At 32.5% G+C, this 27,667-nt stretch overlaps 1 protein-coding gene and 2 pseudogenes across 3 annotated transcripts; all 3 read right to left on the bottom strand.

The window, feature by feature from the left end:
- Window positions 1-942: 942 nt before the first annotated feature.
- On the bottom strand, window positions 943-4,941 carry LOC146912182 (Heavy metal transport/detoxification superfamily protein). Its single transcript, XM_085719649.1, has 4 exons — window positions 4,509-4,941; window positions 2,791-2,844; window positions 2,165-2,224; window positions 943-1,309 (listed from the first exon to the last, which is right to left on the bottom strand). The coding sequence occupies exons 1-4, from the start codon at window positions 4,821-4,823 to the stop codon at window positions 1,178-1,180; spliced, it is 561 nt and encodes a 186-aa protein (XP_085575775.1). The 5' UTR covers window positions 4,824-4,941; the 3' UTR covers window positions 943-1,177.
- Window positions 4,942-8,006: 3,065 nt separating this feature from the next.
- On the bottom strand, window positions 8,007-13,351 carry LOC146912181 (26S proteasome non-ATPase regulatory subunit 1 homolog A-like; annotated as a pseudogene). Its single transcript, XR_015015930.1, has 13 exons — window positions 13,024-13,351; window positions 12,383-12,452; window positions 11,996-12,101; window positions 11,695-11,794; window positions 11,431-11,596; window positions 10,666-11,127; window positions 10,427-10,562; window positions 10,096-10,341; window positions 9,801-10,021; window positions 9,465-9,724; window positions 9,115-9,345; window positions 8,525-9,044; window positions 8,007-8,377 (listed from the first exon to the last, which is right to left on the bottom strand). The product of XR_015015930.1 is annotated as a 26S proteasome non-ATPase regulatory subunit 1 homolog A-like (transcript).
- A 2,996-nt stretch (window positions 13,352-16,347) lies between these two features.
- On the bottom strand, window positions 16,348-20,870 carry LOC146912180 (uncharacterized; annotated as a pseudogene). Its single transcript, XR_015015931.1, has 6 exons — window positions 20,798-20,870; window positions 17,874-17,966; window positions 17,643-17,785; window positions 17,275-17,382; window positions 16,880-16,931; window positions 16,348-16,644 (listed from the first exon to the last, which is right to left on the bottom strand). The product of XR_015015931.1 is annotated as an uncharacterized LOC146912180 (transcript).
- Window positions 20,871-27,667: the final 6,797 nt, after the last annotated feature.

Here is a 27,667-nt window from a genome sequence, read left to right as displayed (position 1 = left end):
TTACCTCTATTCAAAGTTATTAGTGACTTAAAATCTCCTGATCCAAAATCTATCTTACTGGATCAAATCCTTGAGCTGAGTGTGCGTACTATAGTACTAGTAGGTATGTTAATTAAATCTGAATTTTGTGGTCTCATTCAACAATAAATGGTATGAGATACAAAATATTAGGAACAATCAACTATGGTACCACTAGCCTAATTTCAATAATAATGGGCACATTACTTGCAAGAGTTGGTTGGTAATTAATTACAACTAGTTAAAGTTCTAGTCCATTCATGAATATAGTCTTCTAAAACATGTTTGGATTGATGAAATAACTGATTGTATTTCTTTTACTCCAGTTTTGCTTTCCCTTAACTTGATTTAATTGTACAAGTATTTTCTATTTTGTGTCATCATTTTCCTTGTATGTTGCATTCTTCTTCACCTATTTTTATTTAATCACTCTTCTGCTCAACGTTTCCATATATGCAATGTTTTTGACTTTTTGTATAAAGCTAGTCGCAGTATATGAAATTGATGAAATTTCCATAACCAGAACAATGATTATCGAAATCTTTCAATACTTAAAACATCCTTAGTCAAGTCCATAAGACCTAGTTCAACTGACTATGTTGATATTACTAGGTTTGAACATCTTCATTCGGATTTGAACCAGGAGCTCAAGGTTATGTGTGACTTTATGGAAGCTAAGAATTGGAACTTCAAGTAGACGTGTGGTGCTACCATGTTTTTGTAGTTTTCAAAACATAGGATTAGAAAATTGAATAATGAATCTTCATAAGCCTAGGTACTGATTGAAAAATGAAAATACAACTATAATGAATAAAAAATCTATTAGTGGTTGATGTTCTTGTATATGAAAATTTACTTCATCTGTAAGATGTGAAAATTGGCTGGTTACTTTAATGCCAATGGTGTCTTCTCATTTAAGATGAGTTCTCAATAAGTGAAGGTTTTTATCATATTTCGAATTTTTCACGAAAAAGTAACAATAATGATAATAATAACAATAATCAACACCCTTCTAATACAAAAAAGAAGTTAATCGATACCCTTAATCAGGCCTATACAAACCAAAGTGAGTGCAGTAGGCTTTAATCAGGAAAATTTGGACAGGCTAATCATTCTTTTAGGTTGTTCATAGTCTTACTCTTACACCAGCAGATTTAGTCTAGGCAACTGCTGCAACATCTTCATCATCAAAACTGAGATTTAATGTCTGTAATTTGAAGCCTAAACCTTGTATGGTTTCTACCAGACTAGAAGCCACACCTGTAGCTTGGATTGTTGTCTGCTTTTCCAACTGAGCACAATAAGCATAAAAAGTCATTAACCATTGCATAATGTTTAAGCTAATAAAATGTCACATCTTAAATTGTCTTCCAGAAGTTCATGAGCACTTGTTCCTTATATAGTTTTATATTGATCACAAGAGTAAAATGTGTTTCATCACTTCTGTTACAAGATAGTTATTAGGATTAATTGTACTTTTGGCCACAAGCCATGCCATTATAGTGTACGGAGCAGGCCGCTGTTCACTATGAGGCCAACTTTTATTGTTACCATTAGTCCTTCCATCTCTTTTTTCCTGCTTAAAACTTTAAATTTATCATTTCCCGCTCAAAATATTCATAGTTTGAATCAACTAAATCGTTAGAGTTATTTCCATTCAAAACTCATCAACCAAAGCATAAAAAATCACTCAAACTAAAAACCAAATCTCAAGATTTCTATCTTCAAACCCTAATCTCACATTCTACAAAAATCCTTCAAATCATACCAAATTTCTGCTAATTTTTTAACATTATCTCATCTCAAATTCATCACAAACTATCAATTATTTGGATTAAGAAAATGAGGATTGAGGATTTTATTAGAAGAAAATTGATAGTAGGATTAGATTTGCTTAATTTTAAAAATAAAGGGACTTGATTGACACAGAAAAACTTGAAGACCAAAATTGTATGTAGTCCAAATTTGTGGGATAAGAAAAGCAATAAAACCTAGTTATTAAGAATCATTCTTGATTATTTCAATCACATTACGGTGCAGCAAACAAATAAGTTAACTCCTTGTAAACAATCATCGAAAACCAATGGCTTAAGAGTTTGATTTTCATCATATGGCAATTAGCTATTGTATTAAAGTTGAAGCATACCTCTAAAGTTGCGAGTCCCTCAAATACATTAACCTTCAAATTTTTAACACCCTCTATCTCCTACAAAATAAAAATTATATGTCATGGAGCATTGATAATAGGCAAGTGTTAGGGTCACTAAGCCACACGATCTTCAAATATACCAATAACAAACCAAAAAAGAACAACAAAAGAAGAAAATCAAAGAAATGACCAACAAATTATTTCACGGAATTTAACTACAATCAAAAGCCTTCAATTTATAAAACCTTAACACAGTGCCTATATTATCACAAACACACATAGCTAGATAAAACAGCCATTGTTGTTGTGGACAGAGAAATACTCTGCCTCAGGATTATATAAGACAGAATGCAATAATATATGATATAAGAATCACGTTCCTTTAAATTATAATAAGAATCGTGTTTCTTTAAATTATATATGAAACCAAGATGTATACGACTGATTCTGAATTATAAAAAATTCGGTATCTTACTCTTACCCTAGCATCATCACTGAATTAAAGGCAACAAGCCATGTCCATAAAAAAATCAGAACAAAATAACATATTTGCATCAAATTTATATTCACATTGAAGTAAGTGAACAAGGGGAAATACAGATTAAGAAAGTTTATAGAGCTACCTCTAAAGCTTTGGTCAAAGGTGGAACAGCTGTTTCATTCAATGTTCCCTCTGCCTTCAAACATTGAAAATAGACTGTTAGTTTAATTTTGAAGAAAAGTAATATAATTTGCACATTGTAAAGTCTAGGTGAAGACACAGTTGCACAATCATTTTAAAAACATGTTGTTCTTCTGAGTAGAAGAATCTCAGATCCCTTAAGCATGCAATTTTAAGGTTGATTCTTAGATTTAAGTGATTCAAGTGTATGGAGAATCTAAGAATTTGGGTTAAGCCCAACCGAACCGTACAAAACCGGCAGCGAGGGATGCCTCCCACTTATAAACACAGTTTCAGCTCATATCTCATCCAATGAGAGACTCTCAACACAAACCCCTCACGCCCAGGACTGGAAATCTAGAATGTGACCAGGTGGTTTGACATTGGGTGACCCAACGAATCTTGAATAACCTCTGATACCATCTAAGAATTTGGGTTGAGCCTAACTCGACCCTACAATACAACTTTTAAGATGAGGGGTGCCTCCACTCCACTTATAAACAAATTTCCATGCCATATCCTATATAATGTGGGACTCTCAGCAGGAAATAAAACACTTTCAAGAAGGATACTAGTGGGAGTGTGCTATCTATTACCTCAAAAAAATGTCCATTTATAAAGCTACACACATCTACATTGGAACATGGACATGTGAATCATAGATTAGTGAGAATAACAGTGTAGGCCTTGTCCCATAGACTCATGATAGTAGGACGTTAGGGTTGATTTATTGAGTAAACTCTCAATTATGTGCCTAAAGGATATAGAGTAGGTTGTATTAATATCTGAAAGACGAGAGTTGCACATACATGCCCTTAAATATGCATTTTATTACTCAAATTATCCTGGGTATTATTTACTCTAAGTACAATTAGACCAATGAACTGCATACTTACGAGACTTGTGTGTTAATTTTCACCTTCTAAGACAGTATAATTCTCATTGTAAGACTAATTTGACAATGTACCCTAACTGATTTGTCTAAGTTCACTCTGCAATCACAAACCCTACACATCCACAACCTGCACCATTAAGAGCTAGGTAACACTGACACTACAGATTGAAGATGTGTCTAGTGTCCGACATGTGTGAGTGTTGGACACCAACACGGGTTACATTCAATCACTTTCATTTTCTGAAAATATTACCGGTCCCTATGTGTAAGTGTCATATCTAGTGTCAACACAAACGCTTCATAGATTAAGACTCTAAGAGTAGTAATTCAAATTGTGAACTGTAAATGAAGCCATAACCTTCATCAATCTTAAAATTATCACATCAACACAAAAATTCCACAATAACCACCACCATATCTTCAATCAGTGTAACCCATTTCACCGCTATCATAATTTCATGTCATAATGACCAATTTAGTACCCCCAATTTCAAGAAGAAAAAAAAAACTTTAACTTTATTCTAAATATCAAACAAAGAACAAAAATTGGCAATTGAACATTGCGAAAAATCAAATTTTTTTCATATGGGCAATGTTAAAAATGACAAATTTCCACATTGGCATTTCAAAAAACCAACTTTTTCACATGGGATTTTCAAAAAATCGAACTTTTTTCACATGGCATTTCAAAAAATCAAATTTTTTCAAATGGGCATTTCAAAAAATCAATTTTTTTCACAAGGGCATTGCAGAAAAGGTGCACACTAGAATCAATGGTGTTATACCTGAAAGAGCATGGTGAGAGTATCAGATGGAGAAATAGGAACAACAACAGGTGGTTGCTCCGAGGTTACTGATGTTTGTTGCTGTTGTTCAACATCAGTAACAGCTTGTTCTTGTTCTTGCTGTGTTTCATCTTCAACTGCTTTGGTCACAAATAAACAACGGTTTTTCTTCTTGATTGAGAGTGCCTTCATGCGAGAGTGGCATGAAAAAGTGCAAAATGGAAGAGAATGAGAAGAAGTAGAAGATGAAGAAGGGATTGTAGAAGAAGAAAGACGAATTGAGTGAAGAGATGAAGATGAAAGTAGTGTGGCCATTTTTGATTGAAAATTGTGGCAATTGGTTTTGGTTTGGTAGGTTTTGAAGAATTTGTCACTTGACACCCTATCCAAAGTTCTATCAACAAAAGAATATATATGAAATTGTAATCTTACAAATTTGTACCAGTGGTAAACAAAGTCCAATAAAAAACTATTTTATCTATGAATTGATGTCAATTTTTTTTAATAATTTATCATTTGATGAAAATCATTGATCATTTAAATTTAATTCTTTGGTTGATTTTCTCACAATCAGTGCTTTTTCCTTTTTTTTTATTTATAAATTTAATTAATAATTTTTTTAATTCATATGTTTAATTTTAAAATTGACACAATCAAATGCATTGATCAATTTCATTCAAACAAATCATTTTACATTTGACTCAAGTTCAACCAACAACAATTTTGAAGAATCTTGTTCCCTTGAATTATATTTGAATCTATGAAGTACTAGTTTAAGTATGAATTCACAAACATTTGATATTTTACTCTTACCTTATGGTATCATCACTGAATTATTGGCATTAGCAAAGTTTACAAAGAACTTAGAATAAAACAACAATATGGATGTGAACAAACAATGGTTTAAAAAAATATATTTGCATCGAATTTATATTCACTTTGAAATACTAAATGGGGGAAACAAAAATTAAAATGTTTTATCAATAATGGATTGGTCTAAGTGGTAAGGGATCTGGGTCTCTTAAACATGTGGTCAGAGGTTCGATTTTTGACTCATACATATTAAAAAAATCTAGTTGGAAAAATAGAACCTACATTGTGTGTCCTATAAATTTTTGGGTTAATTATGTTTCTAGTCCCTATAAAATAGCGACCTTGTAAATTTAGTCCTTGCTTAATTTTAATAGCATTTTTAGTCCCTATAAAAAAAAATTTACTTATAATTTTAGTCTCTGCTAAAACAAAGTTTGATTAATTATCATTAAACTCTTAAATTTTGAACGATTTTTTTAAGACAAGATTAGAACACTATGAAAGGTTCGTTTACTAAAATTTAGAATTTTCTGACATGAAATGAATTAAATATGAATTTTTTAAAACGACAAAAGTTAAAGATAAAAAGTAATAAAATCTGGATGTAGAAATCAAATTTTGCGATAATTTTTTGCGGAGGAACTTTTAGTAATGTTCTAAACATGTCTGCAAAAAATTGTTCAAAAATTTAAGAGTTTAAGCATAAATTAAACAAATTTGAATTGAGTAGGGACTAATACTCAGTGCAGAAAAACAAAATTAGGGACTAAAAATGCTATTAAAATTAAGTAAGGACTAAACTCACAAGGTCGCTATTTTATAGGGACTAGAAACATAATTAACCCTAAATTTTTCGATAAAGATTAGTCATTGATATGCGGGATGGAAACTTCGTACACATAGTAACCAAAAAATGAAAAATTTAAAGTTGTTTTCAGAGCTACCTCTAAAGCTTTAGTCAAAGGTGGAACAATCGTTTCATTCAATGTTCTCTCTGCTTCATACATTTGAAAATAAACAGTTAGTTTAGTTTCAAAAAAATGTAATTTAATTATACATTCTAAAGTCTATGTGAAGAGCCAGTTGAAAAATCATTTCAAAAAGAAAATGAATCCATAATCAGTGACTCAAAGCTCATTTATAAGACTATGTGTTGTCCAAGTAGAAGAAGCTCATATCCGTTACACATGTGATCTTAAGCTAGAATCTTAGATATAAAGACCTATTTGGGTTGATTTATTTAAACTTATCTATCGACATAAATACTTCTGAGATTGTTTAGGAGAGCTCATAGAAACAACTAACGATATGTTCATAAGTTGTTTTCGGCTTATTTTCATAAGCACTCTAGGATAGTTTATGAAAACAATTTATAGTTTATATGAAACAATTTAACTTTATTTTATCTTTTTATTATAGAAATGACTTATATATGCACTTATACGATAAATGCATATGTTATAAGCGCTTAATTAAATTGGTTGTCCAAACAAGGTGTAAGTGTATAGGGTGGATCACGTTTAGGAAGGATACCAGTTGGAACATACATCATTAGGTTCTGTGACATGCAGCCTCTGCCATAGGGATTGTTATGTAGCTTACTTGCTGTCCAAGAAATGATATTCCAATACAATTTAGAATCCTCAAAACTTCATTAAAATAGTTGCATTTCTATTCTTCCATCGCAAGCATACTGCATTACTTCATCTTTAGGTAGAATATATTTCATTGTCTCTGATTAGTTGTAACTTATGAAATTGAAAGCAGATGATATTCAGCATGAAGAAAAAAGTGCTAGAAGAACTGTTAACTCTGTAGGGGCAGTATCTTCTAATCTGAAAACAAGAGTCACGGACAACGTCAAGCAAAATGTTGAAAAGAATCAAAAGAAGACAAAGAATCGTCGTAGAAACGAAACAATGCTTCTATAACTTGAGAAAACATGAATCAAAATTGATCATAGAAGCTCCTGCAATGTCTTCTGTTTTTGCAAGATCTGAAAAATCAAAATAAACTATCATCTTACTCACTGATGGCAGGAAAGATAGCACCTTGAACGCTTCAATAGCACCTCGAACGCCAACGCCAAGCTTTGTTTTCTCGTTTCTGCTAACAATCTTGTTCTCTTTACAATCTCTCCAGCCTCCAGGGTTCTTTTTCTGATGATAACGACGAGGCCACCATTTCTTCATCTCAGTTTCTTCACCCCATTATTTCATTTCATCCCTCTTTTCACACCCCCATTATGATTTGTTCTCATTATTACTCACTTATTTATATCTTGCCAAGGACAAGCTCAATGCCTTTGGCTTAATGCATCCTTTCTCTGAACATGATGAACATAGGATTGTTAAGAGTTTCTGGCATTTACCCTCATGCATCGTTTTTTAACCATGATTGACTTCCTTGGAATATAACGTCTGTGGTAAATTGAAGAGTGACGACGATGATTTCATTGTTGATGATAGAGGGCAAGATGGGGTATTAGGATCCCCATTTTTTAGGGAGTTCTTGCCGGGAAAAATTAGGATCATTGTTTTTGAAATATACTTGGTAAAATGAATTTCAAATCCGAGTTATGACGCTTGTGGCAAAAAATCCGAGTTGAGACCAAAGTTGTAACAAGAGTGATACTTGAGGAACTGAGACTATTTTCTTGAGCAAGATAAAGAAGGGGATAAAAGATGCAATCAAGCCAGACCATAGATTATGCAACAATGAAGCATCATACGAACAATCATGATTTACACATACAAACACTTGCACAATGCAGTTGACAGGAAAATATTTCATTAGTAAAGCTACTGCACTGGTCCTGACCCGCCAGCAGTTGATGTGGTAGATGCAGGTGTGTCAGTGATAGCAAGAACTTCAGGCTCAGTAGGACGCAAGTCTTTAAGAAGCACAAACCCTGAAGGTGCCAACTTAACTGGAACATATCTGCTGTCCTGCAAAAATTTAATGAACTTCTCCTGAGCAGGAACCACTCTTGCTGGATTTGTTAGAATCTCAAATGTAGGCTCGGGCTCTGATTTCTTCTCTGTTGGGCTATCAACCTTTAAAACAAAGTTTTGAAATGTTATTAAGTTGCACGTAGAAATTAAATATTTTAACAGAAATAATAATGTGATATGACAGGTCGTGAATCTATGAGAACTGTAATAAAACAATCTTCACTTATAATGTGATAATGTACGCATTACCTGAATGGCTTCTCCATCCTTCTCACTGGAAGACTTTCCTTTTCCAGCACTCGGAGCTGATGTAGAGTCGGGACTAGATGCAATTTCAGCATTAGCCTTCTGTTCCTCAGCTTTCTTACTAGCCCTAGCTTTAGCCTTAGCTGATGTTGACAAAACAGCAGTTGGAAGTTTCACTGTTGAAGTGGTGGTGGGAACAGTGGTAGGCTTGGGGTATTCGAAAAGTGAAGGCTTTGCATGAGACAAGAACTCAAACTTTGGTGATTTCAGATCATAGTTCAGACCGATTAAAGCCGTTGGTGAAAAAGCCAAGCTTATGAAATAGATAAGGGGGTACCAATACCAAAATTGGCTGAAAACTGCAAGACCAACCACTGCAGTAATTTTATCATGCTTAGTCTTAGAAAGCAGTCTTATGGTCACATTTCTTCCGCCAGCATCAAGGATTCCGGAGGCCAAAATTGCACCCATCTTGCTCATGGTATCCTCATGCTTGTCAAGTATAATTTTCTCCAATTATCGCCTGGAATACACGGCATGTCAGAAATTAACAGATTTATTTCTTCAACATCCAAATGATATACTTTCCTTACCTGAAGGTTCCAACACGAATCACTAGCTTCACTAATCTGAACCATGACCATAGCCATTGCTATGAGGGCACCCTGACGAACAAAATCAACAACATCCGAGGTCAAAGGCTCCAGCAAAGATATGGCCTCACTAAGACCTGTACCCGCACAGGAAATACCCACAGCAAGAGCTGCTCCGTAACGAACATGTGGATTGTATGATTCTGATAGGAGGGAAACAATTCGCGGAGTCTGCAGTGTAGGAAAGTAACATTGTAAATCGCAAAAAATAAACCAAAACAGACTACAGCCACACAAAAAAAAGTAACTCGGGACAAGAAGAAATATAAAAAGAAAAGGACAGAGCTAACCTGCTCTGGATCAGAGTACAACACAAACCCTAATGCTAGGACCGCAGTCCTCCTGACATCATCACTCACATCAGACACAGCAAAGTGAAGTAATTGACGAATGGCCTTATTGTTTGCAGTTCCGCTATACGCCAATGCTAGTGCATACATGCCACCATAACGTAATATTGGATCCTGATCTCGAGTCATCTGCTCAATTAAAGTGTCCGCCTCTTCTTCTCTTCCGGTAGACCGTAAGAGCAATTCCCAGAGCTAACCCTCTGAAACATTTAGAAACAATAAATATCAGAGCCAGAGAAGCTGTGGTTTACGGATTGCCGAGTGAAACATCTTTACCTTATAATTTTTTCGTGTTGTGTCTCGTGTGCGTAAGTGAGCATTTCATTGGCCTTATCACTGCCTGTTCCAACCATGAGTAGGCCCATACTGATACCAGCAGCCTCACCGGCAACGGCACTATCCGTGTAGAGAACATTTTTTATTTCTTCATAAATATCCTCATCAGCAGTTCCTAGAGATGCCAATCCAAGACCTAGACATGCACCATGTTGAATGACCTGGCCATAAACAACACATTAGATATAGCAATAGTCTTTTCTTTGATGGGGGAATTATCTATATTTATGAGCACCTCAACAGTACTGCTGCGCAAGCTATCACGGAGGAATTGTTTGATGCCCTCTCCATGGTTGGCATGAATCAGACCGAGGGCATAAAGAGCACCACCTTCTGAGTATGGACTACCACCACCAGTCCCACCCTGAGGCAAGTAGGGTGCCATCAGTGACCTTCCCTGCTGCAAATGACCTCTGTGGATAACACCAAGTCCAGCTGTTGCACTGAATTTGGCCCAATTAGTAGCTCTGCTCAACCAATCCTAAAATTTTCAAGGGACAAAAACCTTAAGAATGGGAAATTACAGGAAAAGAGGGGGAAAACAAAACTATGCGATAATAACTCACCAAATTTTCCCTCAGGAAAGTATCCACAGTTGTTCCAGCATGCATTATTGCATTGGCATAAATGGTAGCACTGTGGCAGACACTATTTTTCATCTCCACAGACTGCTTTATGGTCTTCAAAATAAGGAGGTCAGATCTGAATGCAAATTACATCCAATCAGTATTAGAACCAACTTACTACCAAGTACCAACAAATAAATGATGATCTAATAAAATATTATTAAAGAAAACAGTCTCACTTGTTATGGATGTAAAGGAACTGCAGAGTAAGCTGTATTGAAGTTTCTCCAGACAAAATTCCCTTTATTTTGTTTAACCTCTCAGCATACATTTTTTCACTTGGATCCTCAGGCACATTGACAGCAGAAGCTGATTCCCCATCCGTCATTGGAACATCATCTGGTCCATTCACACCAGCATTCTGAGTAGAATCTGCATCACTGGGTTTTGGCTCTGCGGACTCTAAAGGTTGAGACTTTGGCAATGAAAGGCGATCTCTGACATTTAGAAGGAAAGCTTGGGACCAAATCAAAAGCTATTTGAAGTGCCAAAAGAGCATCATCTTTGTTTTCAGAACGTAAAAGTTTTTCCAATATGCTTGCAACCCCCTCTGGCTCATCCAAGAACATAAGACACTGACAAATGCTCAGATAATCTGGTGAAGGAAGCTTTTGAAATACTTTAACAAGGAGACGGAGAACCTGAACAGAAAAAAACAAGTAATATAAACTTTTGTCAAGACCACCGTTGTTAAAAACTCTTCATAAATATTTCCAGCACAAACATTTGTCTCGTTTGAGAACAATTGCTAAAGATTTGAGAGTCCTATTATCTATTAACGGTCAACACCAAAAGAGACGTTTAAAAGATGATTAAAATCATAAAAATTTCAATGGAATATAGCTCAATAACTAAAATTAAAGGAATGAAAAAGGAAGGGAAGATTTTCCGGATATATTCTGCGTATAGACTTCAATATAACTATAAGATCTCATTTCCCTTACCTCCTGTCTGTATTCTCTAAGATTCACAAAGGAATGAGAGACATGAATGCAGTATGATAGAGTTCCTTGATTGTCACTTCTTGAAATTGCTTCCTCAAGTTTATCCAATCTCCTGCATTCAATGGCAGTTCCCATAGCTTGTTCGTATTTTCCATCCACAATGCACCTGAATTGAGGAAAAGCAACAAATATAAAATTGAGAGAATTGAGGGAACTCAAAGTAAAGGATACAAAAAACATAAGAATAATTATAGTTATACATACTGATCCAACAATCTCTCCACAACTGCTTCGAGTCTAGGGTCCACTTTTATAGATTCTGCTGCCTTGGATTTGAAACTAGCATATTCATCTATAGCCTTAGCTGAAAACATAAATTTTTTATAAATTGTCGTGGAATAGAACATACGATTTCATTATACCAAAATGAATAAAACCACTAACAAGTAACACCAACTGAACCAATATTATCAATGCAGTCCATTTTCATAGAGATCGTAGTAATCTTGAAAGATCTGCATACAGCTTTGAATTAAATAGAATAAAACCAAATAACAATTCTCACCTAGAAGAGTATGGACATAGTCAGAATCCTCTGAAACATCAAACAGAGGACCAGCTCCAAGGGCATAGGATAGGGAGTCATTTAGCTCGCCCAAGTAATAGAAGAGCTAACATAAAGGAGCGAAAAAAAATCAGATACTAAAACAAAAATCATGAGACGAAATCTAGCATCTAAGAATAATGATATATGCATATGAAAAAATTTAAGGCCTCTGGTGATTGATTTAGAAGCCGGGTACAATCAAAAAGGATGAAAGCTGACAATACTTATGTGTTATCTCAAATATCATGTAAAACACAAGAAAGAGACTCCATATATGCAAAAACAGCATCACACAGTTATCAATAGAACATGTGACAGTTCAAATAATGAGCAGAATAACACTACCTTTGATAGAAGTAGTGCGGCAAGTTGCCTTCGATGCAGATCAAACTCCTCATCTTCGTATAAACCCTCACTGTTTAACACATGCATAAGAAACACACATGTTTAAACCCCAAAAACATTCTCATTCCAACAAATTAACACTAAAACAATAATTCAACCAAGTAAGAAAGAAACATGATATCAACAAGTGAAAAAAGGACATGATGCTACAATGAAAAGTCTTAATGATTTGGTATAAATTCCCTTAATTCAGAAGCTTTCAAAACCTATGTTGTCAATAGTGGATCGCAGAAAATGGCGTTTTGTTCAAATTCTCGCTATTAATACTCTAACTATATCCGCCGATTGACAACACTTTGTACTAAATAGCCTATCGCGAGTCAGTAGCAGTATGTTCAAATTCTACTACACAATGGTGGTGCTATTCGTCAACACTATTCAAGACTGAATTGTTGAATTTTGTCACTAAACCTACACGATTGAAAATAAACTCTTGCAAATAGAATTTGACTCCAAAAACGTAATTGAAACCAAAAGTATTGCTATAATTGAAAAACTAGTAAAAAAAAACGAAGATCAGTGAAGCAATTGAAACCCAAAACCATGAAATCAAAGAAAGTTGAAAAAAAGTGATTACATACATGAGGGGAACACTTGTTGAGATCTCTGGCCAGAAGCTATCGACCAGATTGTTAAGGTTGGAGAGAGCATAATACTTGAGGGAGATACTTGACTCTTTAAGCATCGACAACAGCCCACCGGCTGAACTAACCAACATCGTAGCCTAGTATTTGGTACACATACATATCAATCCGAGATTAAATAATTTTAGCATAAAATAACTGATAAGCTATGATAAAAGGATGTTTATTTCAAATATTGCAAATAATTTTAGCATAAGTCTTGATTTGAACTTAAACATTGAATCGTTGATATTGCAAATAACCGATAATAGTTTATAGTTACTTTAAATTTAGCCAATATTTTAAATTGTTCTTTAAGTTTTTTTTTCCTCTTTTTTATTTTTAAAATTGATCATTTGTGATACATTTTGTGTATACTGTTGAGATTTGAGTTATCTTTTTGTTGCATTTGTAATTTTTATGTTATATTTTGTGATTGTTAACCTCAACTTTTGTTACACAAATAGAGGTGAAAAACATTCATATGTTATTCGTCGCGTCTCACATTAGAGATAAATGTTTTAGTGTTTTAGGTTTGTAAATTTCAATAATTTCTTCAAAATAAAGACATTGTTGCGATCGATGAGATACTTTGGTTTTATAGTCTTTGAAATTGAGAATTTAGATTTAAATAAGAAGTGGGAGGACTAGGCGAAAGGATTCAGATAAATCTATCATGTCAATGTAAAAAATTTCAATATTAAATTGTCTTGTGTTTTATTTTAAGGGAACTCGCTAAAAGACTAACCGTAAAAGTATAATGTACCATAAAAGACTAATTTTAAAAAAAAAACAAACTTAAAGAACTTGTGTAATTTTGCCTTGTTATATTACTTCAAGTGATAAGAAATTTGAATCGTAAGTGGTAACGTGATTCAATTTCTAACTTGAAAAAAAATTAATTAAAATGAAATAGTTGACTTTTGTACCACAAATTTTCCGAGAAAAACTTTTTATACGTTCTTAGTTTTTCAATTACATAGGGCAAACAAAGAATTAGATACTCTAAATTCACCTAATGTTGTGTTAGCTACATGTTCATTCAATGTTTGGGATTAGACACAGACTCAACTCTCTTATTTGTTGAAGACGAAAATAAATTGTCCTTCTATTATTCACGATTCTTAAATATCACTTCAATTCGGATTTACACATTCAAAGTTATAAGATGTGTAAATTTCACCAATAAAATTTATGATAAAAAAAAACACTATTTTATCTAAATTTACTAATCTAGATGCGTCAAATGTTGGTCCCATCACGTGTGATATGTTCCAGCCAAAGGAAAAAAATGCTTGAAGCAATTTCTTAGCCAAAGTCTTCTATAGATTAAATGCACATGAGTTTTCTTTACAGCTTGTTTCAGTCCTAAAATCAATGTGCGATACTCAGCAACATTATTTGTTTGATAACCAAGTCCTTCGTGAAATCGATAGAGCTACAAAGAAACATAAAAGTTAGCTTAGCTACATTTTATAAATAAATAATCCCAAATGAATTGTTGCACAAAGTAGTACCAGACTCCCATTTTCAGAACCAAGGCCGTTTGAGGCTCAGTTCTATTTTTAAAATAGGCTCCAGTAAAATCAAAACGCAATTCTTTTTGTGTAACTAAGCTTCATTAAAAAATCAGAATCAGAAGAACTTTTAAACACGAAACAAAACAAAATAAAATTAAGTGAAAGAGATGTGAAATTTACCTAACGGTGTCGTTTGGAATGTCACTCCTACGTCGTAGGAAAGGGGAAACCGAATGGTTTATGCGAAAAAGAAATAATTGTTGTGATTCCTTCAATGAAATAGTTTTTCAAATTGACTGATTAAGTGATTATTCAAATTGATGGTGGTTTAATAGCATCAAATTTATGTCCAGAAAGTGGAACTAGAGTCTGGAAAAAAACTCATACGTGTACTGAAGAAAAAAAAGTAACATATAATTTTTTAATTTAAGTGGGTGTGGGCATTATAATTTTTTTGAGGCCCATAATTTTTAGAGGCTCGGTTCGATAGCGCTTCTTACACTCTCCAATGTCCGGCCCTGTTCAGAACGCAGTATAGCTTCGGCACCAGCTTGTCCGGGATTCCCGCTGGCTGCACCATCAAACTCAAGGATACAAGAAAGCTGCAAGTAATATTTGGCTGTTTTATTATCTCGTACATAACTTACATTATCATATAAAACTTTAGAGTTAAACATGATTGTCAAAACTTTATTGAGGATTTCAATTTGGCAGGAATTATATTGCCTAAACTATACATAATATTTCAAAAAATTTAGTAACCATATTTAAAAAAAAAGTTTAGTGACCAAGCAATTCATGTGCAGCTTGGACAGTCACCAAAGAAACTATTAACTTTTCATACCAAACATATTAATTCTTACTTTTTTATATGTTTCGACATTTTTAGTTGCTTTCGAGCTTAATTGATCTTAACTCCAAAAAATTATTCCAAGGTAAAGCTAGAAACTACAAGTCTTTAATATTATGATTGATTTTTACCTTCAAATTTATTGTTCAACCCAAATCAAAAAAAAAATTGGTACAAATCAAAATTAATTTTTATCACAACATAATCAAACATTCATAATGTATACGTGAAATTTTAAACATGGGTTATTTTTCATGCTATGCTATCCAAGATTTCAAAAAGAAGATGAATCCATAATCAATGACTCAACTCAAAGCTCATTTATTAGACAATATGTGTTGTCCAAGTAGAAGAAGCTCATATCCGTTAAGCATGTGATCTTAAGCTACATTCTTAGATATAAAGACCTATTTGGATTGATTTATTTAAACTTACCTATTGACATAAATACTTCTGAGAAGAGCTCATAGAAACAACTTATGATAGTTCATAAGTTGTGTTCGGCTTATATCTATAAGCACTCTAGAATAGTTTATGAAAACAACCTACAACAAACATAACATATGTGAAGTCCTTTCACCAATGGATATAACATTACTTTTAGGTGCTTAATGATGTCCTTTCATCTTCACGTTTACATATCTAAAAATTGAGCATGCATTACTCAAGACATGAGACATCTTACTCGTGTGATATTTGATACACATTATTTTTAGGCAATAGAAGTCATAGAATTAGGAAAATATATGGGTGGTGATTGACCTACGGTTCTCTCAGTTTGCTCAAAAGTTTAACAAATTTATCGGATCATAACTTCCAATTGCACGAAACCAAAACATACCATCAAGTCATACCATCAAGTCATGTTCGCCATGGCATAGCACAAGATATTATATAATGAAAAGAACCAAATGAAGACAAAAGATAGAAATTCATAAACATTCACATGGCGTCCAAGCATGAAATTCAAACATTAAAGCAGCACCATTTTAAGCCTCTTAAGCTATGGTGGAATATACACATCATGGCATGTTCAAATTGACAAAATTGTAAACAACATTTGCCCTTTGACATGCAGTGTCACATGTAAATCTCCCCCTAAATGCTAAACTAGTAGGCTTAACCTAAACAAGACAAGTAACATAGTTGCCAATAGTTTTTGACAGTGGAGTCTGTCACATGATCAGTAGTAATATTCAACTTCGCCGGCTGCAAAAAAAATAAATATAGGATGCATTAAAACTTGTGTTCCCCTTCCAAATACAAACATGAAAATAAATTGTACACAATATTTCTTAATGAAAGTATATCCATTACAACCAAACAAAAGTGAAAGATGTTTTTTTTAAAAGCAGCTTTGGCTGTAAGTTATTGCTATTTCATTTACTTGGAAATCAGAGAATTGAAACCTATAAGAACTCAGAAACGTCTTGTGAAGTCTAACCTCCAAGATTTTTGCCGCGATTTGCTTGAGAATCAGCTGCAGAGTTAGAACCCTTCAACAATAAAAAAACGAGTTTGTGAAAATCACAAATCAGATGCTAGTGATCTTTTATTCAAGAGTAGAACTAGTAATTTGTATTTCAAATTATACAAGTTTTGCCTATTAAAACATGTGGATCACATGACTAATTTAGAGAGGCATGCGAATTAAAAAGACATTTGAAAAAGTATGATCATAATTCATAAATGATTCTCAAATGTTAGTGTAATTATTTTCAACCTCGACCTTTTTTAGTTTTCCAGAACAAAACACAATCAAGAGAGGTGACAATTTGACAAAACATTTTCTTCATTGTGTCAATAAACAAAATAGTCCAAATGAGACAAAGTGTATACCCTAGGAACATGTTCGACCCTGACTGACTTGAAGTTACTCTTCAGCTCCACAGCCTCATTGCATAGGTTCCTTAAATTTGGGTTGTTGACTTTCCAGGAACCCTCAAACTGTTGCAAAACCAATAAAAATATGATGGTAAATTCTTAAGAAAATACAAATCAAATGATAAGTACCGATCACTATATCTGAACACTATCTAACAAAGGCAGAATATGAATTAAATGAAACCATATAATTACTTAGAATTGCAGATCACCATGTAATATTTTGTAAACAATTGGATTGTGTTATATTTTTTATTTTTATTTTTTATCATCATTCATTTCATTCAGATGCAATTTAAGTGGTACTTTGTAAGGGAACTAACCTGATTGCAAACAAGCTGAGAGTCACCTCGGACATGAATATGCTCATATCCTTGGTTGCTAGCTTCTTTCAGCCCCAAAAGAAGACCTTTATACTCAGCAGAATTATTTGTTGAGTGCCAAGTCCTTGGCTGACGCCATGGACCTATAAAGAGACATAAAGTGTTAGCTACATTTGATATATTGTATAGAGTATCAAATATATCAATTGATTTGATGAATAGAGTATTCACCCGACTCCCATCTGCAGAACGGATAACAGCTCCTGCACCAGACCTTCCAGGATTTCCACTGGATGCTCCATCAAACTCAACAATACAAGAACGCTGCAAGATTTTGTTTATGTTACCTCTGATAAAATACTTATCATGATATTATAAACCTTACGAGTTAAATATGACTGGCAACGCCTTATAGAGGAAATCAATTTCGCTTAACTTTTATAGCCATACATTAGGATGATATTTGAAGTGTAAATTACATGGAGAGTTATGTGTGTAGCGTACGTACAATAAAATCAGAGTATTTACGTTTGTGCCTACAACTATAAGATAATGTGTATTGTGCATATAAAAAACAAGAGTATTTATGTTTGTTCTTACAACTTTATTCAAAAAAAAAATGTTTGTTCTTACAACTATATGCTACTGTGTAGTATAATAATAAGAGTGTTGTCAACTCATGTGGAAAAATAGCATTTTTTTTTTTTAGGCAAAATAGCATTTCTTCAAATTTCAATCTTTACATTATATAAATTATATATACCCCATACACTAAAACTAAGCTTAAAATGAAAATTCACAAGTATAACTCAATTCTAGAGCAAATAAATTTAATAACACTAGTTACACCACCAAAAACTTACATAACTTTGAAATCGCAGATTAGAATCGTGTAAAAGTGTCTACACCTAACCATAACAAAATTTTCATTTGAGCTTGACCTTACACACCACTTTAGCGTAGATTTTATGCTTATCAATATTAAAAGAAGAGAATCTAAATTTTGACATAAATTTTTTTTTTTGTGAAAGGGAAATTTGATGTAATAAGAGATAAACATTACCGGTGACGGAGCCCTTCATGGGCTGGGGTGGGCCACGGCCCACCAAAAAAAATTAAAAAATCAAATAATTATAGGTCTATTTTGCAAGATTTTATATAATTTTGTGTCCATTTTAAGTTTCGGTTGATCCAAATTCTCGCAAAGTGGTGTAGTGGCCCACTCAAAAAATTTAAATAATTCAATTATAGGTTTATTTTGTGAGATTTTATACAATTTTATGTCGGTTTTGGATATCGGTTGATCCAAATTCCAGCAAAGTGATGTGGTGGCCCAACCAAAAATTTAAATAATTTAATTATAGGTCTATTTTGCGAGACTTTAAATAATTTTTCAACGGTTAATTTTAGTGGCCCACCTAAACTTTTTTTTTTTGCTCCGCCACTGAACATTACCTAAGCGCAATAAGCATAAACTTCTTTTTACCAAGAAAAATAAAATAAAAACTACTGTAATATACTAATATGTTAACAATAACACATGTAAGACTCGTAAAATATAATGAATAAATAACAAGCACTTAGTGGACATCTAATAAATTAGTTTATAACTGAAAAATTTGTCTGCAATGTTTGATAAAATTAGCGACTTAACCAGCTTATAAGTATAAAACATTAAAGATATATTTAATTAATATTTAAATTTTTCAATTAAAATTACAAGGTTAAAATTGAGAATGAAAAAATGATAAGTTATAAGCTAGTTGAATTAGGTTATAAAAAAAATGATATAAGCCGGTAAATATAAACTATAGGCTCATGAAAACGTGAAAATTACAAAACAAAACTTTTTTTTAAAAGCTTATAAAACATAATCCAAATTTGCGGTTTGCCAAACAGATCCTAATCATGATAACTGATGAATTATCAAAACACGATTGAATAACATTAACTGCATCAAGCGTTTACAAATATAAAGACAAAAATAATCTCGATCAAAATTTAGAGATTGGACGGTTTAGATCACGCATTAACCAAATCATTTTTAAATCGAACGGTTAGTATCAATGATTAGATCATCAAGATCAGTAATGCAGAAAAGCAATACCACAGCTGAAATTATTTTCAGTCTACTACAAGAGCTGCCACAAGGCCAAGCAGAACAGTTTGCAACATTATTGTGGAGTGTTTGGAAAAGCCGTAATTTGCGTGTTTGGGAGAATGTTACAGACACTGGGCAAGTTATTGTTGAGCGCGCGAAGCAATTGTTCCAGAACTGGAATTTCGCAAATTGTAAGAAGCAAATAAGTGGGGCTGCTAGAGCTGCAGCTGCGCCACATACTACTGCTGTCATGACAGATTTTGTAGCTGCTGTCATGACAAATTCTGCAACAACAGCAGCGCTGCCAGCTCAGTGCAAATGGGTGAAACCGCACCAAGGAAGGTTAAAATGCAATGTCGATGCGTCATTTTCGGAAGCATTGAACTGTGTTGGTTTTGGTTTGTGCATTAGAGACGAATACGGGAATTTTATCAAAGCTAAAACATTGTGGTCAATTCCCGTTTGCTCTTCGGATGTAGGCGAAGCATTGGGTCTTTACCATGCTATTCAATGGGTGCGAGAATTACAACTTTCGAATGTAGATTTTGAGTTGGATGCCAAGAAAGTTGTGGATTATTTCAATAAGGGCGGGAAAGATATATCCGAGTTTGGAGCTATAATGGATGAATGTAGGAAGAATTACAATGATTGTTTTGAAAACTCTAAGGTGGAGTTTAGTCGGAGACAAGCGAATGTGGTCGCTCATACTCTTGCTCGAGAGGCCACTTCCCTAGCTAGTCCCCATGTTTTTGATGATGTACCTCTTTGTATCTCGACTTTGATTTTTAATGAAAAGCTATAAGCTATTTTCTCTAAAAAAAAAAAAATAACTGAATCACACACCGTTACTTCCAAATGACACATGCATACAGTTATGGCAGAAGTCTGACGCACATAGATACATATACGCAAAATCGTAAAATCCTAACAATTCTCTAAAGAAACGATCGTGACTAAATGCAAACGAAAATGGTAAAAAGAAATTATGAACATGCAGAGAAAATGAAAGTAAAATTAGATTTGAAGATGAAAAATGAAGAAGATGATGATTCACCTCTCTGTTGTTTCCACGACTCATGATTTTTCTACTCTTTTTCTGTTTATGGTCAAATGCTTTTGTGATTTTCGATTAGGCTAACTACTGGCACTATTTATAGGCAGATATTAGAATTGTTAAAAGAAAGGAAATATCTTATTTTCCGTTTATAATGCAAAAGAAAAATGAAGAGACTTGATAGAATTCAATAATTATGTCTGCCATGATGTATAGTGCCATGTACAGGTTTATGTCTGCCATGATGTATAAGTTTGACCAACTCTCATATACTCCCTCCGGTCATATTTATAAGCAAAAAACAACTTTTTAGGTTCATTGAATATCTAATATATCTAGTCTATATGAAGACCAAATACATTAGATGTTCAATGAACCTAAAAAGTTGTGTTTTGCTTATAAATGTGACCAGAGGGAATATGTCCCCGGTCCCCTTAATCAAATGGAAAGCACAAGACATTACATTACAATATTTCTTTCTTTCAAGACTTGTTGAAGAAGATTGTAAGAGTAAACTGCGACGGTTACAGATTTATTACCACAAACTACGGTGAAAAAGTAACTATGGTAACTTAGCGTGAGTGGTAGTGTTAAAGGCTACAGTTAATACTATCTGTTTAGAAAACTTGTGTTATGCTACAAAGGTGACTAATGAGCGCACACTATGGTCAGTAATCAGTATACAGTTTACTACAGTCTACAACGTATCAGACAGTCATTGAATATTTTTTATGCTTAAACGTACTTTTCACCCCTATGTTTCAAAAAGTTGTAATTTTGGCTTTTTATAAAAAATTGATATTTTGACCCTCTAACTTTTAACCCTCTTTTGATTAGCTGATTTTATGTCAATTTCTCAGTCTCTGATGGTGTAAATGACATGGGGATAGAAGGATGCTGATAAATGGAGTCCAAACTTGCATGGTGTTCAAACTGACATGATAAATGGAGTCCAAATTGATAAGCGGATCCTTCTTTAGGGGGCTAAAAGTTACACCATGTCAGTTTGGACTCCATTTATCAGCATCCTTCTATCCCCATGTCATTTACACTATCAGAGACTGAGAAATCTCCATCAAAATCAGCTAATAAAAAAAGGGTCAAAGTTAGGGGGTCAAAATATCTATTTTTTTTATAGGCGGCCAAAATCGCAACTTTTTGAAACATAGGGGTGAAAAATGCATTTAAACCTATTTTTTATTTATCTCATCTGTACCCTACAATATTCTAAAGTATAGACTAATCCTTCTACACACGTGGCACCCAAACCAACGAACGGTAAACTCTTTTTAAAAGTTTTAAGGTTTATGTATGTTTAAAGTTGAATTCGAACCAAGATAGTGAATCATTGAAGACTACAATGATTGAATGGTCAGTATACTACAATCTACAACTTATCAGGCATTGAATATTTTTTGTATGTAAACCAAATATCTTTCACGTGTGCAACTGAGATACTAAAGACTTGTGACACTTAAACGAACAACAAACTCTTCTTAAAAGTTTTAACGCTTCTACATGCTTAAGTCTTGATTTGAACTCAAACATTGAATCATTGATATTGCAAATAACTGATAAGGATGTTTATTTCTAGGGTCTTGTTAACCAGTGCCCCCGGGGCACTGGTTAAGGAAACTAAAAGAGGATATTTCAAAGTAAAAATAACACTTTTTAAGCTTTTGATGAGTTGACAACACAAGTTTCAATGTTAGACTTTCTACATTTGATTCCTTAACCAGTGCCCCCGGGGCACTGGTTAACATTTCCCTTATTTCTATAATAAAAAAATCAAAATGTAGTAATAGGGTTTAATCGTTTGTAGTTACTTTAAATTTAACCTTTATTATTAAAAAAAATTAACTTTTTTATTTTATTTTAAAAAGGTCATTTATGATACATTTTGTGTGCGCCATTAAGATTTAAGTTATTTTTTGGTTGCATTGTAATTTTTATGTTATATTTTGTGATTGCGAACCTCAACTTTTGTTATAGATAAAGATGAAAAACATTCATATGTTCATTCATCACGTCTCACATTAGAGATAAATGTTTCAGAGCGTGTTTGGTATCACGTTCCAACTCACAATTGCGATTCCCAATGCATGATTTGCCGTGACTTTAGTGAAGTTGGGAATTGTAGAGTTAGAGAAAACGTGGTTTTGCCCTCTCCCACCGTGGGCCCAAACACATACTTAGTGTTTTAGGTTTGTAAATTTCAGTCGTTTCTTCTAAATAAAGTTATTGTTGCGATCGATGAGATACTTTGGTTTTATAGTCTTTGAATTTGAGAATTTAGATTTGAATAAGTGGGAGGACTAGGCGAAAGGATGCAGATAAATTTGTCATGTCTATGTAAAAAAAAATTCAATATTAAAATGTCCTGTGTTTTATTTTAAAGGAACTTTTGCTAAAAGACTAGCATTAAAAGTAAGGCAAATTACACTCACCTCCCCTAAGGTTTCTTTAAACAACACATACACCCCCTCTAGTTTAAAAATGAACACTAACCTCCCTTTTTTTTTTTGACTCACTAACCTCCCTTATTTGTTTCTTTAATTAACATACACCTCCCTTTGTATGAGAACTCCGTTAACAGTCTGTTAAATTCTTTGATGCCGTGGAAGCTTGTTTATCTATCGCAAGACAACTTCTTTCACTAGGAATTGGCACCTTATCTACATACACTACAGACTAAATCCTCATATTCATGAGGCTATTGAAATAGTAAAAACAAACTCGTGAATGAAATGTATGATTCAATACAATAGTGATGATTAGAACAAAATTATTCTCTGCTGGAACACAAAAGCAAAACTAAAATTTCCTTTAAAAAAAAAACGAGACTGATTAATGTACAAACATGGGAAACAATTACATAAAAACAAACAAAATAAAAGAATTATAATTAGTTTCTCTGAGTTTTTGGATTTTGTGAATTCTGATTTCTCTATGTCTTTACAAGACCTTGTTGGTATTAATTCAGTTGGTTTGGATGATTCTACCAAAATAGGGACACATTTTTCAAATCCATCATCATTGGTGACAAGTTTAAGCAGTTCAAGAGAAGCTAGTCCTGATAAAACTACTCCCTCACTACTCTTTCCAAAGCCTTCAATGGAATCAAAAATTACCGCTAATGTTGCTGTTAGTTCTTGGTTTCCTTCACAAGTAGCTACACAAATGAGGCCAGCATCTTCAATCAATTTGTCTCACTTCCCAGTTTTTGCTGCATGGAATGAGACCTAGAGAGATTATATCTCCTTATTACTATGTTACTAGTAAGTATACCCGTGCTAACGCACGGGTACCTGTCGGGGTGGACGATTTTTACAGTTAAAACTTGAATATATGGCATTTTTTATAAATAATTTTAATAATGATAGTTTGGATATTGATTATTTATTTATTTAAAAGTAAACTATATGATATTTTTATATAAATATTGTCTTTAATTTCAAAATATTTAATTAAATTATATTTAATCAATTTTATATATGATATTCAATTAAATGTAATTCTTTTTCAAACTATTTTATATAAATTGAATTGTTTTAAAATAACATGGTCTCGTGTTTTTTATATTTATCATTCAAAAATCTTGGTCCCGTGTTTTTTTATTTATAAGTCACAAATTTTGGTCTCATGCTTTTTGTAAATTTATCATTCAGAAATTTTGGTTCCATTTTTTTTTTATATTTATCATTCACAAATTTTGGTCCGTATATTTTATATTTATCATTAATAAATCTTCCTGCCAGTATTTTTTATATTTATCATTCACAAATCTTTGTCCCGTGTTTTTTATATTTACCATTTAAAAATCTTGATCCCGTGTGTTTTTTATATTTAGAAGCATGTGTTTGGTTTCAATTCTAGAGGGTCAAAAGTGATTTTAGAGGTTGTATAATTGATTATATGATGTTTGGATGATTTAAAGTAGAATCGATTTTACTTGTACAATTGATTCTACTTTTTTTTGTTGAAGAATACAATTGATTCTACTTGAAACTACAATTTATAGTTCTTAGCTTCTACAATTGATTTTAACCTTACATTATTCTAAAATTTATATTGATAACAACATGGTCCGTGTATTATAATTATTATAAATTTCGTATCAATGATAATGTGTCCCGTATACCAGTATTAGTTTAGTCATTGATAACTTAACCAATGCATTTAAGTTAATTATGAAATAGGATCACGAAAAACTTTTCAAGTGTATGATAATTTTGTTTAATCAATGTCAACGTTTTAGTGCATTTTATTAACGACGGCTTGTCTCAAGTATAATAGTAAAATTTATATCGATAACAACATGGTCCGTCTATTATAATTATTATAAATTTTGTATCAATGATAACATGTCTCGTATATCAGTATTAGTTTAGTCATTGACAACTTAACCAGTGCATTTAAGTTAATTATGAAATAGGATCACGAAAAACTTTGAAGTGCATGATAATTTTGTTTAATCAATGTCAACGTTTTAGTGCATTTTATTAATGACAACTTGTCTCAAGTATAATAGTTCTATTTAATCGATGTCAACTTCTCTCATGCATTTTAGTAATTTATGAAACTTTAATATATACCCACCTTATCCCTTTCTTACATTGTGTGGACTTTTTTATATTGTATAAAACATTTATCAACAACAATTTTTCAAGTGTATAATAATTATCATTACTTTAGAGATAATTTTTTCATTGAAGAATATGATTAAAGAACCCCTAAAATAATATGATTAAAGACAATAAAGATAATATCGTGCATTAGCGTTGCCTTATTTTTAACATTTTATAAGTGACAACTTGTATAGCTCCTTTGCTCCTCAAAATAATGTGTCTTATATATGAAATTTATCTTTATTAGTTTAATATCGTTGTATAATAAAAGTTATGGTATAAATAATAGGAATATTGTTAGTGATTTCGTGTTTATTTTTGTATATATAAGTGAAAGAAGTTACTATATATTGAATATTATTTAATATTTCAATTAAAAATATTATTTTATCAATAACTACTTAACAAAATTTACAGATGAATATTGAATATTATATTGAATATTATTTAATATCCCGTGCATTTGAATTCATTACAAAATTTTATAAGTGCCAATTAGCAATAGAATGATGCCATTCACGTTGGAGCATTTGACAGTCTGTACTCTATGAATGAATAATGATGCCATCTTTCTATTATTTTATCAATGAATTGTTTAAACCCGTGCATTTGACAGTCTGTACTTTATTAATCGTGCCTCCAATTTTGTTACACAAATATCAAAAAGTTTTTTTTATATTTAAACAAGGATCTTACTAACCAGTGTTTTAGTAATATGTTTGAGTGTGAAAAATATTAATATGCGTCCCGTGAAAAAACATAAGTAACGTATATTAATATGCGTCCCATGAAAAAATATAATTTTCGTGTATCAAACTTAGTTTAGTAAGAGATAACTTATCACTTTTTACAAAAAGCACTAATAGGCTTGAAAGTAAACAAAACAAAAGAAGTTCTCCCAAAACAAAAAACACAAAAGCAAACGGTAGCTAGCTGCACATGAGCAAAGCACGCCCCTGCTGAATAAAAATGTACTCCCTCCGGTCACATTTATAAACAAAAAACAACTTTTTAGATACATTGAATAGTCAATGTATCAAGTCACATTTATAGATTAGATACATTGACTATTCAATGTATCTAAAAAGTTGTTTTTTGCTTATAAATGTGACCGGAGGGAGTATGGCGCAACCGCTGATAAAGAAAATAGCAGTATTAGTCATTTAATTATTTTCTTTTAATTAGCCAGACAAAGTACACATTGAGACCCAGAAACAATAACACATGTCCATTTTATTTTATTCTATTTTACTTTCCAATGTAATTTGTCCTCTTTTCCTGTCATCTCCTTTTTCTCTCTCACAAGCCATATCTTCTTCCTTATCTCCTCATCTTCATTGATGACTCATCCAATTGTAATCCAACAACCCACTCACATTATGACATTTTTAATTAGGTTACTTTAATTTTGTTTTTTTTCCTGGTTTGTTTTTAATTATGGGTTTTTGTTGAGTCCCATTTTATCAATACGTTGTTCATCAATACTCTAAGTTTTTATGTATATATTAGATTAGTGTTCAAATTCAGTATCAGGAATCAATTATATGGAATTGTTTTTTATATAGTATTTTTATAAACTTTTAGTTCATTTTTTTTGCAAATATCAAAATTAATCCTCAAAATTTTATATTTATTTTTATTTTCGTTCTCTATTTATTGAGTTTATTTTTTTATTATTATTATTGTTATTTATTATTTTGTCCACAAAGAATCAATTTTTTTCTTTGGTCCAAAAACAACCCATGCTCCACTGTCATCTATATAAACAACCCATGGTCCAATCTTTTGCTTTTGTCTCTCTCTATGTGTGGAATTTTTACACACGAGAACACTATGTATTAGAACACTATATCACATTAAAAAGCAATTTTTAATTTTTATTATTTCTTTCAATCTTTGACTTTTCAATCTACATACTCCATCCGGTCACATTTATAAACAAAAAAGAATTGAATACATAATGTATTTGGTCTTTATATAAGCCAAATACATTAAATATTGAATGAATCTAAAAAGCACTTTTTTGCTTACAAATGTGACCAGAGGGAGTATCACATTAAATTTTGTCATATTTCCCAATTATTCCACTGGAATATGTCACTCACTCTAGTAATTTGAAAAGGAGTTTAGATTTAGAGACAAAAATAAAGTCAAATAAATGGTTAGATATATGAATGAATATAAGTATCTACGTAATATGAAAAAATTGTTTATGAAAAAATTGTTTATTCATTGTATTGAT

This window comes from Medicago sativa, chromosome 6, assembly GCF_051527215.1.
Source record: "Medicago sativa cultivar Bolivia chromosome 6, Bolivia_mono, whole genome shotgun sequence".
Lineage (NCBI taxonomy): Eukaryota > Viridiplantae > Streptophyta > Magnoliopsida > Fabales > Fabaceae > Medicago > Medicago sativa.
This window is presented reverse-complemented; position numbering and strand designations above follow the sequence as displayed.

What these genes read in the sequence shown, in the direction of transcription:
- LOC146912182 (XM_085719649.1), bottom strand. Translation starts at nt 4,823, where the DNA reads ATGGCCACACTACTTTCATCTTCATCTCTTCACTCAATTCGTCTTTCT. An exon ending in CTCTCACCATGCTCTTTCAG is followed by an intron (nt 2,845 to 4,508) that starts GTATAACACCAT and finishes CAATGTTTGAAG; the next exon opens with GCAGAGGGAACATTGAATGA. An exon ending in AGGGACTCGCAACTTTAGAG is followed by an intron (nt 1,310 to 2,164) that starts GTATGCTTCAAC and finishes TATTGTGCTCAG; the next exon opens with TTGGAAAAGCAGACAACAAT.